This window comes from Mus pahari, chromosome 6 (genome assembly GCF_900095145.1).
Source record: "Mus pahari chromosome 6, PAHARI_EIJ_v1.1, whole genome shotgun sequence".
Classification (NCBI taxonomy): domain Eukaryota; kingdom Metazoa; phylum Chordata; class Mammalia; order Rodentia; family Muridae; genus Mus; species Mus pahari.
In genome coordinates this window covers 10,995,532-11,008,985 of record NC_034595.1, presented here as the reverse complement: position 1 = coordinate 11,008,985, position 13,454 = coordinate 10,995,532, and the positions used below count along the sequence as shown (strand labels likewise).

Below are 13,454 nucleotides of genomic sequence, written 5' to 3'. Positions count from 1 at the left end.
AGGTGAATAAATATTTGCCCCTTTCAGGCAGGCTCTGCCTTTGCTTCATTAAAAATGCCTGCCCTAAGTCCTTCCATAAATGCCTGCTGGTATTTCATCCTTCATCCTGTTATACTTCTTTTCCATCCCAGACTGAATTCTCCTCAAGAGCAAGGGCTGACCCATGGTTGTCTCCAGTGTGCCTGCATACCAGCGCACCCAGCCCTGGGAGCCTGCTCTGAGAGTTGCCTAGAAACCTAGACGAAGCAGCACAAGTTAGAGGGCTGTTCAAGTCCTCAGGGAAGAAGTAGCTGGAGTTCAGGGCCGCCCAGCTTGAGATGAGGACTGTCCTCTGAGAGAGATGTCCCTGTCCAGTATCTCTGTGTGTTGCTCCATGGCGAATGTTGGAAAGTTCTGCATAACTTTCTATTCTTCCTTTACAGCGAGCAACCCAGTGATTGCTGCTCAGCTCTGGTAAGTACCCCAGCCTCCCCAGCACAGCTCCCCCCTCTAATTACCGTGTTTGTTTGCAATGTTGTCTTTCTCCTTAATACAACTAAACCCAGGTGACTCACCTGATAACTCTTTTCTCCCTGTTCTGCTGCCTGGCTACACCATCCTCCCAGCTGTCAATAAGCACACAACAGAATGTTCCAAGGCTTTCTTGTTGCAAAACAGCCACTTTGTTTGAGTAGCATAGAGCTCTGTTTGTTGTCACAGTGACAGTGGTAAGGTGGCAGGCGTGCATGCAGCATGTGCAGTAATGGTGTGGCAGGCAAAGGCAGGGACTGAACATCACCCTCCTGAGCAAAGGCTCCATGGCAACAGGTGCTGCTGCGCCCATTGACTAGCAGGTGTTAGGAGACACTGGCCACCACAGGAGGGCTGGCGAGATGGCTGAGTGGGCAGAGGCGCTTGCCATGCAAGCCTTGGGACTCATGTTAAATCCTGAAACCTATGTAAAGGTGGAAAGAGAGACCTGACCTCCACACGGGCACCATGGCATGCATATACATCATGCACATAGGCGTGTGATAATAAGCAGTAAATAAACCACATAGAGAGCTTCTGCCTGAAAGTATGTCACAAGACTGAAAATCTCCAGTGCAGGACATTTCAGGCTTCTTATCGGGGAACAGGTAGGAAATATTTTGAATTCTAGGCTATGACATCTCTTTCAGAAATATTCAGTGCTGCTGTAGCAACAGTGAAGCAGCTGTAGACACTATGTAAACAAGTGAGCATGGCTGTTAATAAAATTTTATTCATAAGTATCAGTCTGCCATAGTGGATAGAATTAGCTGCTTCTCCCCTAGCATAGTTGTCCCTGATCCGCCTGTGTCTGGACCTACCTGATGATGTCCCTGTTGGGCAAGAAAACCCTGGACCATATGAAAACATATATACACATGTGTGCTCTATGTCTCAGGGGGTGGGGTCTCTAGCAGTTAGGGTCTCTGCAGATAGTGTGCTGAAAACTACTGACATTTAAAAAAAAAAAAAAAAAGATTTGTCTGTGGCTGTCTTCAGACACACCAGAAGAGGGCGTCAGATCCCATGACAGATGGTTGTGAGCCACCATGTGGTTGCTGGGATTGAACTCAGGACCTCTTGAAGAGCAGTCAGTGCTCTTAGCCACTGAGCCATCTCTCCAGCCCTGCGACATTCTTTCAGTCAGGTTCTGCTTTTAATTCTTGGGATTGTAAGCTACAGTATTGCTTGCTTTCTTAGGAGATGATTGTTTTGTTTATATTCCCCTGATAAGGTGACATTTCCCTCTTAGACTCTAGGGGAAGAGTATATATTGGGAATGAAAACAAACATTAAAAAAAAAAATCGCCACACACACACAAAAGTTGTCAGTAAATATGCCCTTTAGGAGCAAATGAGTTAATGACCACCATTTGCGGCTGGTCCATGGCTCTTTCCAGCCTGTGGAATCCTGGTGTGGAATTGCTAGGGCAACCACGGATGGAGTTGTGCTGGGAACTACAAACGACTGCTGGAAAAACAGCACCTTGTAGAACACTTTATCCACCTGCTGAGGTCCAGCTTAGGAGGTCTGGACCACAGCCTGGCTTTACTGCCAGGCCTCTCTGAAAACTAACTGCAGACCTGGTGTGAGGCTCTGCACAAAGGTGCCTCCCTCCCCTCCCATTGTTAGAAAGACAGCGAACCCTGATTCCAGGCCTGCCACCCTAGCAGCCACCTTAGCAACGGTGACTGCTCAGTAATTGCTCTGCGCTTGGGAGGTTTCCCATAGGTGCTGAGTTTGTGTCTTATGCAACAAATCTCTCTGTGTCTCTTTGTATGCCTCTCTGTGCATATGCATACATACATACATACATACATTCCACACACATATATTTATGTGTGTATATATCTTTATATATTTGCCAAGCTAGTTCTAGTTAAGATTCTAATCAAATTGGATTACACTTGAGCTCTGAACGTTTCCACAGACCCTCGGATTGCTTTTAATTCTCAGGGGGTGGTAAGCTACAGTATTTCTTGCTTATGAATTTGGTGGGAAGAAAATAGGCTTTGGGTCTGAGCAGATGTTGAATCAACCCTGGCTTAGCCACTGAGTGGCCAGTGATCCTTAGTAAGTTTTCTCAGTCTCTCTTAGGCAACTCTTCCTTTGCCTGTGAATTGAGGTGGTAGGAAGCATCACGCACGCCGTCACTCTCTTATGGAGATTAAATAATAACAGGATAGAGGCTTGGCTTGGATGAACAGATATTCAGCACCAGTGCCCAGAGCAGCAGCAGGGTCAGTAGGTGTGAAGGACCCATGTGCGATTCCTACAGTGTCTGTAGTAGGTGTCTTCCTCCAGCTGCAGGAAGCACGCCTGGAGCTGCAGCTGTAGCTCCGGGGCAGTGCCAGGGAGTGCCTGCAATAGGAGCTGAAGCTGCTTGAGTTGCCCTCTGCATGGAAACCCACATATGTCACAGCTGCACCTGGGCATATTACTGGCGTGTTTATGCTGGTGAAGCTTAAAGTGGAGAGTGAAAGTTGGTTCTTGTGGTGTCCTTGATTATACACTTACATATGTTCAGGTACGCTCTGGTACCCAAAAGAGAAATTCCTATTTGAGTAGGGAGCCTGTAGAATTTGTAATAGCTGTCAAATAGATCCGTGCCTCCTTACAACTTTTAAAATGATGTTTTGTTTTGTTTTTCTTTCTTCTCCTTTCTAGCTCTAAAACAAACCCTGACGTCCACAATTACCAGGTGAGATGCCGTGTTTCAGATGTTTCTAAAAGTTTCTGAATTTTGTGTGACGGACAATATGTAGGAACAGTATACGCTTGTTAGGTTTTGATTCGTTCTTCCTGCTGGCTTCCAGAAAACTCTAAAAGACAAATCCTTCTGTCCTGGCCCCTGCTCCCTCCCAGGCATCTGAAGTACCTGTTTTTAATCTTGTTAACCTGCGAGTGCCAGAGACATGTAGTTATGTTTCTGGTTGGTCAGGCACAACCTCTTAGCAACATTCAAGTGCATGCCTTTGTGGAAGTGTGCTGTGGACCTTGAGAGCACAAGCCCTTGAGACAAGCATCCACAGGGGAGATTTTGGTCAAGGATTTGGGGGACTCTGCTTCTTCCTTCATTTGCTGTCTTGGACATGACTGGGCCTGGTGGGCGGTGGGGGGAGGGGGTTGGGAAGGGGGAGGCAAAAGTAATGAGAAAACTGCCAGCAAAGAAGGCTTGTTTGAGATGGTGTCTGGCTCTGGAGGTTGTGGAACTCACTATGTAGACCAGTGAGTTCTAGTCTTTAACTCAGAGATCCGCCTGCCTCTCTGCCTCTTAAGTGCTGGGATTAAAGGCACAGACCACCGTGCCCAGAGGTGGTTTTGTTGTTTGTTTGTTTGTTTGATGTTGTTTTTCTTGGTTCTTCCACCGGCCCCTTTTCCTGGCAAGCCCACTCACATGGTGGGGTGGGGGTGGAGGGATGGGGACTGGTACGGGGACATCATTTATCTCTCGAACCCGTTTTGTCAAACATCGGGCCCAGGCATTCAGTTTCCATGCCCAGTGTTGTGTTCCTTCAAAGCAGTGCCAACCAGGGTCTATGCCTTCTACCTGCCCACCCACCTCTGCTGAAGCCTTTCGTAGCCCACCCTGTAGCAAGCCAGCCCCCCCCCCCAGCTGTTGTGGGTAGCCCTGTCTGGCCTTGCTCCTGCAAGCCAGCCCTGGCTCCTTCCATCTGCTTACGTCTTCTGTCAGGAGCCCCGTGTTCAGTTCCCAGCAGCTGCAGAGTAAGCGGTTGCCCTTAGGCTCCTGTTAGTGCCACTTGCCCATACTTACCCACCTGGAGTTCTGTGCCTCTTAACTGCTTGCTACAGTATCTTCCACATTGGGAGCCCCTCCTCCTTTGCTTTTAAGTTGGAAGCTCCCAGCTCCAGTGGAATTCAGCTCTTTGTGTTAAAACCATGTGGCCAGCATTACTAGAATAACCACCTTATCCTAACACACTTGAGTAGGAATTTGGCATCTGTAGACTTCAAAGATCCTAAGGTGACTCTGGATGGGTGGTATGTGCCTTGCTTCCCAGATGGTCATTTGTTTCTGCTTAAAGGTGACTCCTAACTTGGAGTCCTATATTAGTCTTCCCCCACCCCCACCCCATTGCTGTGACAAAATACCCAGTACTGTCTACTTTATAAAGTAAAATAAGTTCATTTAATTCATAGTTCTGGAGGTTCAAGAGTAGTACTGGTCTTCGCTCAGCTCTGGTGAGGGATTTGTAGCCTAAGAACAAGAGTGTATGTGGAGGGAGAGATTACATGGTGAGATGGAGAGCCAGTACACGAGGGTCCTGGAGAACTAACCAGGGTCCCTCTGAAGACCCCCAAAGGCCCAATCACCTGGCACAGCACCACACTGTTGACCAACCTCAAATGTGTGTAACCTTGTCCTGGACGAGCATCTGAAGCAAGCTCCCCTTGTGTCTGTCCGTGAATGTCACAAATCACAATGCTGTCCCATGAATGATTTCAGCATTAAACTTCATTCCAACTGTCCCCCTTCCCTGGCCTGTCATTTCTGTAGATGACTGAGCTGCCACTGGTTGTGATCTTAGGAGACTGCTATGAGTGAATTCCCACTCCTAGTGTTGAACCTGGTGGAAGGAATAGCATTTCCCCCTCTCAATTTCCTTAGGGTCTTGGGCTTCTTATTCACAGACTGCGGTTTGTTTAGGGATGTCTGGTTCAACTGGTGCTGTAGGTAAAGACATGCTGTTGATGGGTGGCCCACCTTTGCAGGAGAGAGAAGGAAAATAAGAAAGTAAAAAACGGCCCCACCCGCTGTGACCCCGCCCCCTTGTGCCTCCTCTTGCATTCTGCTCCCAGTGAACATCCAGGGCTGTGCTTGTTCATGGCAGATCTGCCAGTAAGCTAGACAAGGATCTCTCCACAGTGTTGCTAGGAGCCCCTGGACTTGGCCAGCCTTAGCGTCTCTGTGTTGTCCCACCAGAGTTTGGCTATAAGTGGACTGGACACATCGTGATGCTGTCTGTGAGGGTTGTTGGGAAGGGGATAACACAGCAGCACTGTCCATTCTTAGAGCTACAGAGTCAGCCAGCCACAGAGGGTAGACAGCCATGCTCTCAATGAGGACACTTGTCTCTTGAGGTGGGACAATTCTTCATTGTCCCCGAAATTCCAGTAAACTTGGCTTCTCTCTTCTGTTATTGTGACCCCGAAATTCCAATAGACTTGCCTTCTCTCTTCTGTTATTGTGATAAGCAAAGAGACGCGCATACATTCCTCCTTGTGCACAGAGTACCTGAGTTAGCATTAAAGTAGGAAATATACCAAGGAAGGTTCCGGAATCTCCTTTTTCCCCCAAGTCTGTGGATGAAATTTCTGCCCCTCTCTCTGGTGAATCCAGTGTGTTTAAAAGCACAGAAAAATAGAGGGCCTAGTTGTAGGTTAGTCATTCTCTCTTGTTGGAGTTTCAGTGTGTGGAGCCTGTGACTGACTGGCTTTGGGCTAACCACCCAAACCCCATGGGTTTTGGTATCCCCAAAAGAGACAAAGAGAAGGAGGTTGCACCAGGTCAGGACTGAGGTCCTCCTGCAGACATGCCCCTCCAGATCCCACTCTCTGTGCCATGTCCTCTGGGGGTGCTGGCAGGCTCTTTGAAGGAGGAAAGAAAGGCTACTGGAATACAGAAGAGGCAGGCAGCATGAGAGCCTCGCAGGCCATGACGATTGAATTGAACAGAATTGCAGAGAATTTCTGTAACAGAAAGCAGGCCACTGCTTATTAACCACAGCAGCAGGGGCAAGGAGGAGGAAGGAAAGAAATAATTAAAAGATTAATGGTTGCACAATTGAATTGACTTTCAGGTCAGGGGAGCAGATTTTACCCCATATCGAGTTTAGCCTTGAGACTCCCCATGGCTTCTGACAATGTCCAGGGCTGCTGCCCTCTGCAGGTGAGAAGTGGAATGACAGCCAGCTACCCTGCTAGGCCCATCCAGGCGTCACACTGGTTTCTTAATTTCCCACCCTTCTTCCTTCATCTCTCCAGTCTCATCAAAATAACAGGTCCTCCTGATGATGTTACTGTTTATGCATCCACGATACTGTTTCTTTCTTTACTCCTGTTCCATGTGTCGTCATTCCGAAAACAACAAAATTGGCTTCTGAAGAGAGAAGCCACTCAGCCCATCTTCCTTGTGAGAGGAGTGTTGTCTGGCCGGCCGGGGTATGCTGGGTAGACTCCTATGAGTCAGATGTGGCACCTGGCCTCCCAGCCCCTTCTCTGGAGATGGTATTTGATGAGCCAAGCCCTAGGTCCTAGCCCCCAGCCCCCAGCCTTTGTTAGGGAAGAAAGGAGATCTTCCTGGGAAAGGCCCAGCCACCCCTCCCCCAGGGCTTGGTTCCAGCTTCCTATTCACAGCCCTCTGGGCTTCTGAGATGGGTGCCTTGCTGGAGAAAGCAAACTGTGTGCCGGCCATTGAAATCCAAAGGTCACTGAGTAATCCGCTGTGGTGTTTCCTTTCCAGCCTCCATACCATCCTGAAGGCCACCCCAGCCAGCCCCGGTGGCGCCCTCACTCTCCAAATGTCAGGTGAGTTTTCGAGCTTACAGAGCCCTGTTTTGGGAAGTTTTCATGTCCTCTGGAAGGCCCCCCCTGCAGACCCTGTCGCCTCAGGGCGACATGACCAGGGCAAAACCAGATGTTTTTCACAGCAAAAGAAGCAAGGGACCAGTCTGTGAAATAACAGATTTTTTTTTTCTTTTAGTTCTAACCACAAATATTTTGGTTTGGTTTTATATCAGAGATGTTGCTTAAGATTTCCAAGTAACATTTTCTTATTCTGAGAATTTATGTTCTTGGAATGTGAGTAAAGTTGTGTCGATAGTGATTTCCTTTTTTTTTTTTTTTTTTTAAGGATTTTTACCCCTAAGGAATGAGGGCAATGTTTTCTTTGGTGGCAGTGTTCAGCAAAGGAGAGTCTGTATTTTTAGCTCTGTAGTTGTTTTCTGAAGACAACAACGAGCAATGAGGATTTGCTTGAGAACACACGAATCCCAGTGAAACCCAGCTCGCACTAAGTGGGGTTTGGCTAGAGGCTATCCGTATCCCTTGTCACTGCCCTAGGAGTGACCTGGCACCTGCCATGCTATTTAGAGTCAGAACCATCCCTGGGGAGCGGACATGTCCTTAAGATTTGCATTTTTTTATGAGTCTTGATTGGCATTTATGCGTCCAGCTATTTCAGAAGCATGGTTGGTGACTTCAGGCCTCGCCGAGGGGGAGCCGTGAGCCTTTGCTTCCGAGGAAGCACAGAGAAGGAGCAAGGAGTAGAATCAAATGCGGCAAAAGCTTATCGGGGATCATGTGACACAGTGGGGCGGTCTTCCAGTATTAACACATTGATATTCATGTAGCGGTTTGGGGCAGATTATGTTAGTGGGATGATAATTCTAAATCTTTGTGTGGCTCAGACGAAGGTAGTTTGTTTTTCAGACATGACCGGTAGTCACGAGGCTTAGAGGAGGTGTCATCTTGTTACCATTGGTCTAACCAGATTTCATACCCAGTATTGCCTGTTCTGTTGAGTATTCTCTCTCTGTGGCAATCCCTCACCGATTCCCTGAAGGCCAGGCTGATGTCAGGATTAATCGTCCACTAAGAACCACGACTCAGCCCCATGCTAGTGGAACCCAGGTGGCACCCTGCACTCTCTGTGTTACAGAGCTCTCTGGAGCTGCATCCTGAGGAGAGTTGATTGGTCCACACTTGTGGCAGATGCTATCCAAAACCCTAACCATGCACGTCAGGTTTAAGGGGGCTTCCCCTCATCTGGCTTTCCCTAGATTGCCCTGGCCACCAGACACTCCTTGCAAAAGCATGGCGTTGCCAGAAACAGCTTTTATCAGCTTCAAAGTTGGTAGATGATCACAGAGGGGGTTTTTAACCTTCTGAAGTCACCAGGCTACTTCTGTGTCAGGCACCCCACTCACGCTCCCCCCCCTCACCCCAACCCCTGTTTGTGTATGCATGCTTGACCTCGCTCATTTCTGAATTGTCTTCCATTCTCCCAGTAACCATTCCATCTGCAAACAAAACAAGCCATGTTTTCAGGATGACAGGCCACACTGGAAAGCCTCAGCCAGTGGAGATGGCAGCCACTTTGACTATGTCCAGGACCAGAACCAGAGGAACTTAGGAGGCACGTACAGTGTCACGTACCGAGACAAACTCATGACCGCACTTTGAGAGACTGAAGCCTCCTCCGGTCACCACCATGGTGCCTTTGCATTCCATGAGAAGCGTCCTGGCATCACNTGAATGTTTTTGTACAAGTGTCATTAGTGCTTTTAGTGTCCGTGTAAACATTTGAAGATAACAGATAGCCATGATTTACTGTGGACTGCATTCTCAATAATGAAGGTAGCTAAAGGCTCAGGAATCGTTTTCATATGCTGATTTTAAAACTGAAGTCAGAGTCTCAACCATCATGCTGTGTACCTGATAGTTTTGTCATTTAACCAGTGGGGCCACATAAAGCAAACCAACAAGACCAAAGCTTGGGGAAAGCTTAGCACAGAGGACTGTTGTAGGAGTGGAAATCGACAGGCACCAGCCTCCCTTGCCGTGTGACCTTAGCTAGGTCATTCCCCTTTCTTTGGTTTCATTTCCTCACTGAAAAGAACNGGCTGGGCTAAGTGATCTCCAAGGTCCTTTCTATTCTGTGANCTATTAAGATTTCACTTCTCATTTGGGGTGAGAGCATGCATCCAGACTANCTCCCCATAAGGACAACTGTAATACCCCTTCTGTAGCAGAAGCTCAATAAAGATTACAAAACTCATTAGGTATTCATCNATACAGGGAGGCTTGGAGTTTTCCATCTGTAAGTGGGTTAGCCCATGTGGAATTGAGCCTCAGTGCTGATCACCAGCTGCATAGCATGTTTCACTAGCATTTGCTTCTCAAACACAAGGATGATTTGTAATGCCTCAGTGACTGGTGCTGCTAGCCTGTGTGATCAGAGTAGAGGCTGGATTCCATCTAGCCTGTGTGATCAGAGTAGAGGCTGGATTCCATCCTAGTCTTAACTCCTCCGACCAGCAGCGGGCAGCAGAGATGAAGTGGGGGCGCACAGGAGAGCCTGCCAGGTTTCTGCAGGTCGTGCCAAAGCACTGTGTTGCACAGAGGGATGCATATGGCCCCCCTCCTTCTGTAGGACCCCAGAGCAACATGTTGTCTTTTAGGGTGGAACTTGTACCAAAGTATTTATTTACCCCGATTCAGGTAGCGCCTCGGACCTCGTTACGTCTTCATCGGCAGTCCCAGGATGCTCTTCTGTNTGTGTTTCTGTGTAATCAGTTATTCCTGTGTCACTCTGATATATGTGATTATAATTTGGCTCCTTTTAAGCCCTTGGGCATGAGTTAATGACATCTTCTCTTGCTAAAATCTGGCCTTTTTGTTCTATGAAAGTCTGTTGAGGAAGAGGGAATCAACCCTCTGCCCCCTTACACAGAGGAGTAGACCACCTTCCTATAAACTCCNCACAAGATGCGTGTTCACAGGCGTGTTCCATTTCAGCAGGTGTTCCCATCCCCCNTGTATGTACTGCATCTGAATAAACGTGTTCTGGGTCTCTTCATCTTACTGCTAACATTTTTTACACTGTGTCTCCAAGTAATAAAGATTATTCCTACCTCTGGTTTTTTTTTGGGGGTGGGGGGTGGGGGTTGCTTTTTTGTTTTTTGGACTCCATCTTCATTTCATTGGTTCTTCTGCACAGGAGCCTCCCTTTGATCTCACTCACGGTACAGTTGACTCAGGGTGTCCGAAGGTGAACCTTCTGTTGTGTGGCTGGGACAAACCATCCTTCACCGAGGCTCCTATATGTACAGTGACTGGGCTGACTCCCCTGAGGCGCTCCTGGACGAGGCTGCAGTACCTGTCTCCATGTGTAGGCCGAGCAGAGAGATATCTGAGTGTCCCTGATAACAGTCCTGTGGTGAAGGGTACATGTTCTCATGGTTGCTTACCTCTTCTTGGCTCTGCCTGTGGCTTCTTAAAGATGATCCCGTGCCCTCGATCAAAGCCTTCTGCTTAAACTGCTGATGAGTGGATTTAGTTACCTGCTGACATGGGACATTCTGGCTGTGATGTGGACGCTTTCTGTTCTTCATCTTGATGACCTTTATCTACTGCATGGTGACTGTTCGCGTGGCCTTGTTTTTCTGTTCCTGTTGGGGATGGGTGTTGCTCAGGGGTCCCTTCTCTGCTCCCTACATTCCTCACTAACAAGTCTCCTAGACTCGCCTCATTCTGTCAGATTGTATAAGGCTGTTGACTCTGAAAACAGCTCGGACTCTTTGTACAAGTTTCTGCCCTGACACTTCAGTGTGGATATTCCATGCACAGTTCAAACTCCACATGTCAAAAAAAAGTCAAATTCCTCTTTGATCACCACTCCTGGAATGAACAATTTTCCTTCCTTCTCACGTTCCTTCTTGCTAAGGGCGAGAGTGTATGTGAATATCAGCCACAGCTCTGGCTCTGCCTTGCTACCATATCCAGGCAGTCCATAGCTCTACTTAACTTGGCTTCCTTCATGATTCCTCCCAACACCGTCTTGCAGGAAATGTCTTCTCTTGCTCTCTGACCTCCACAACCCTTGCGGAGCTTGCTCCTGTCTCTCTGCAGCCACATCTGAAGTGTCATTCCAGGCTGGGCTGGGCACTTCGCCTCATCTCTTTGCTCTAGTCCGTCCCGACTCCTCACCCACCTGTTGGAACAGTAATAGCAAACCGCTTGCATCACACCTCATGACTGTCACCCTGCAAATGCTGTTCCTTCCACCTAGAATCCTGTCACTCCCGGATCCTGCTTAGCCTCTAAGCCTCCGCTCAGACGTCATCTTCTCCGGGGACTCTCTTGACAGCCCTCACCTCTGCAAATTGGGTTAATTTCTGTGTTCTGTGTTCTACTACTGCCTCCCCTTCCACCCCCAGACATGGGAACATTGTACTCACAACTTTGTATTGAAACAGCCTCTTTTGTTCATCTCATCTTGGAGCCTTAGACTCCTTAGTACAAGCTTTGCCATTGTTCCCGGTGCCTGGCAGATAGCAGGTGCTCAATGGCTGTCTGCTTAGAGAATGGATTCATTTCAAAGGGAATTTCTAACCAGGTAGCAGGCAATGATAGGTCATCTCCAGTCTGGCCTGGGGGGTTCTGATGTACCACATTCAGTCTGGAGCATTACATTTTGAGTAGGACATGGGCCACCATGTATTCACGGATCCAGCTTCATCCTGTGTACGCTATCCATCATGTCTCACTTGAAGCATTGGTGTCATGGTGAGCAAGGCAGTGGTCCGACCAATGGACATCGGTAACCCCATTAGGTGGATAGTGATCTACAGGCATACAGAGGGCTTAGTGGACAATTTCACGCTCTGTGCGTGTTGCTTTCTCTTCCTGGCCACACTGAAGGGTGGGTGATGGCATGTTGTTACTGATGGAGTTCAGGGAAGCAGTACCTACGTGTCGTACCACAGGTAAGTGCCAGCCTCTGGGCTCTTGTGCCTCATGGCTGTCCTCACTGTGTTGATCCACTGCTCAGTGAGACTATTAGACTATAGTGCAGTTCGCTCCATTGAGGTCTAGCAGCTGACTAGAACTGCCTTTCTAGCCAACAACCTAGTGGCACCCACAGTCATCCCTATTATCTGTGATAACTCTCTCCATCTCCACACCATCCCTGTCAGCCATGGGCTAGTAACTGCCTACACCCACCGGGGGCTAAGGACTCCATCTATAACCAGAACCACTGGAACCATCTATAACCATCATGACCTCCATCTACATGAGAACCTCCACCGCGTACCCCCTAGTTGTCTAGTGACCCTCTCCACACCTCATCCCACTCTGGTCCAGTATCCTATCTACAGCTACTTCCCTCAACTCATTGTCCATTTTCAAAGTGGCAGGGATGCAGTATTATTTATAGTGGAGCATCCTTGCGGGAGATGCCCCACATCTTCCCAGCAATTCTTACGTTTTTGTTTTTTGTTTTGGTTTGGCTTTTTTTAAGCATCAGCTGCAAACAACATCAGACTTGCATTCCCACAACTAATGAACTTATTCTGGTTCTGAACGTCACAAGCTTAACAAGCGTTCATGGCTCTATGGGCCCTCAGAGCATCTAACAGTGAGCTGATGTAGCTCATGGTTGTTACACAGTCTTGACAGTCTGCCGGGTGGTTCCATCCTGCATTCAGAACTGTCTTGTGTGCTTCATTCCTCCAGTGTTCCCCTCAGGAGATACTTCTCTGTAGCAGCAAAGGTGGAGTGAGGACAGGGCTGGGGGGTGGGGATGTGGGGGGGTGGGGGAGCAGTCCCTTCTGATTCCCTTGCCTGTTAAAACCATCCACCGTCCTTCCAGGTCAGTGACTCCAGCCTCCTGGGTCCATCTTGGAACAGGACAGATGACAGGGCCAGCCCGTTCAGTGCCCTTGACTTTTGCAGCTCTTACCTAGTTCTTTAAAATCTGAGTTCATCAAAGAACTCTCTGGGCAGCCATATTGATCTTTTTTAGATCAATAGTTCTCAAACCAAGCTCTAAGTCAATTCCCTGACTGGCCAAGTTTCCCAAGTGCTCGGGTAAATACCACAGATTGGCCCAGGATGACTGGCTTCTGCATCTCCCATCAGGAGGCACTGACTCAACACAGGCCAGGGGGTCCGGGGTGGGGGTCAGACAGAGAAAAGCCAGCTGTTGTTAAGGAAAACTGGCCCATTTTAAGGAGCCCCTGGGGTGTCTAAAAGGCAAACAAACCCGAAACTGGCACTCAGCTGAGCCTAGGCAAGAAGAAATCAATAATTCTGCAAATAGGCCTACTTCTCTCCCAATTAGGAACCAAATGATAGCTCAGACAATTTATTCGGAAACGTTGAGCTTTGGTCCTACAGAGATGGCTTACTGGGTAAG

The 13,454-nt window shown here is 48.3% G+C and overlaps 1 protein-coding gene across 1 annotated transcript in view; it reads left to right on the top strand.

Moving 5' to 3' along the window:
• Positions 1–13,454, top strand: part of Epb41l4b (erythrocyte membrane protein band 4.1 like 4B) — a 151,908-nt gene that overhangs the window by 72,574 nt on the left and 65,880 nt on the right. Inside the window, 3 exon segments of the mRNA XM_029540145.1 lie at positions 423–453; positions 3,179–3,212; positions 6,996–7,060. Of these exon segments, the coding sequence (XP_029396005.1) occupies positions 423–453; positions 3,179–3,212; positions 6,996–7,060 (130 nt within the window).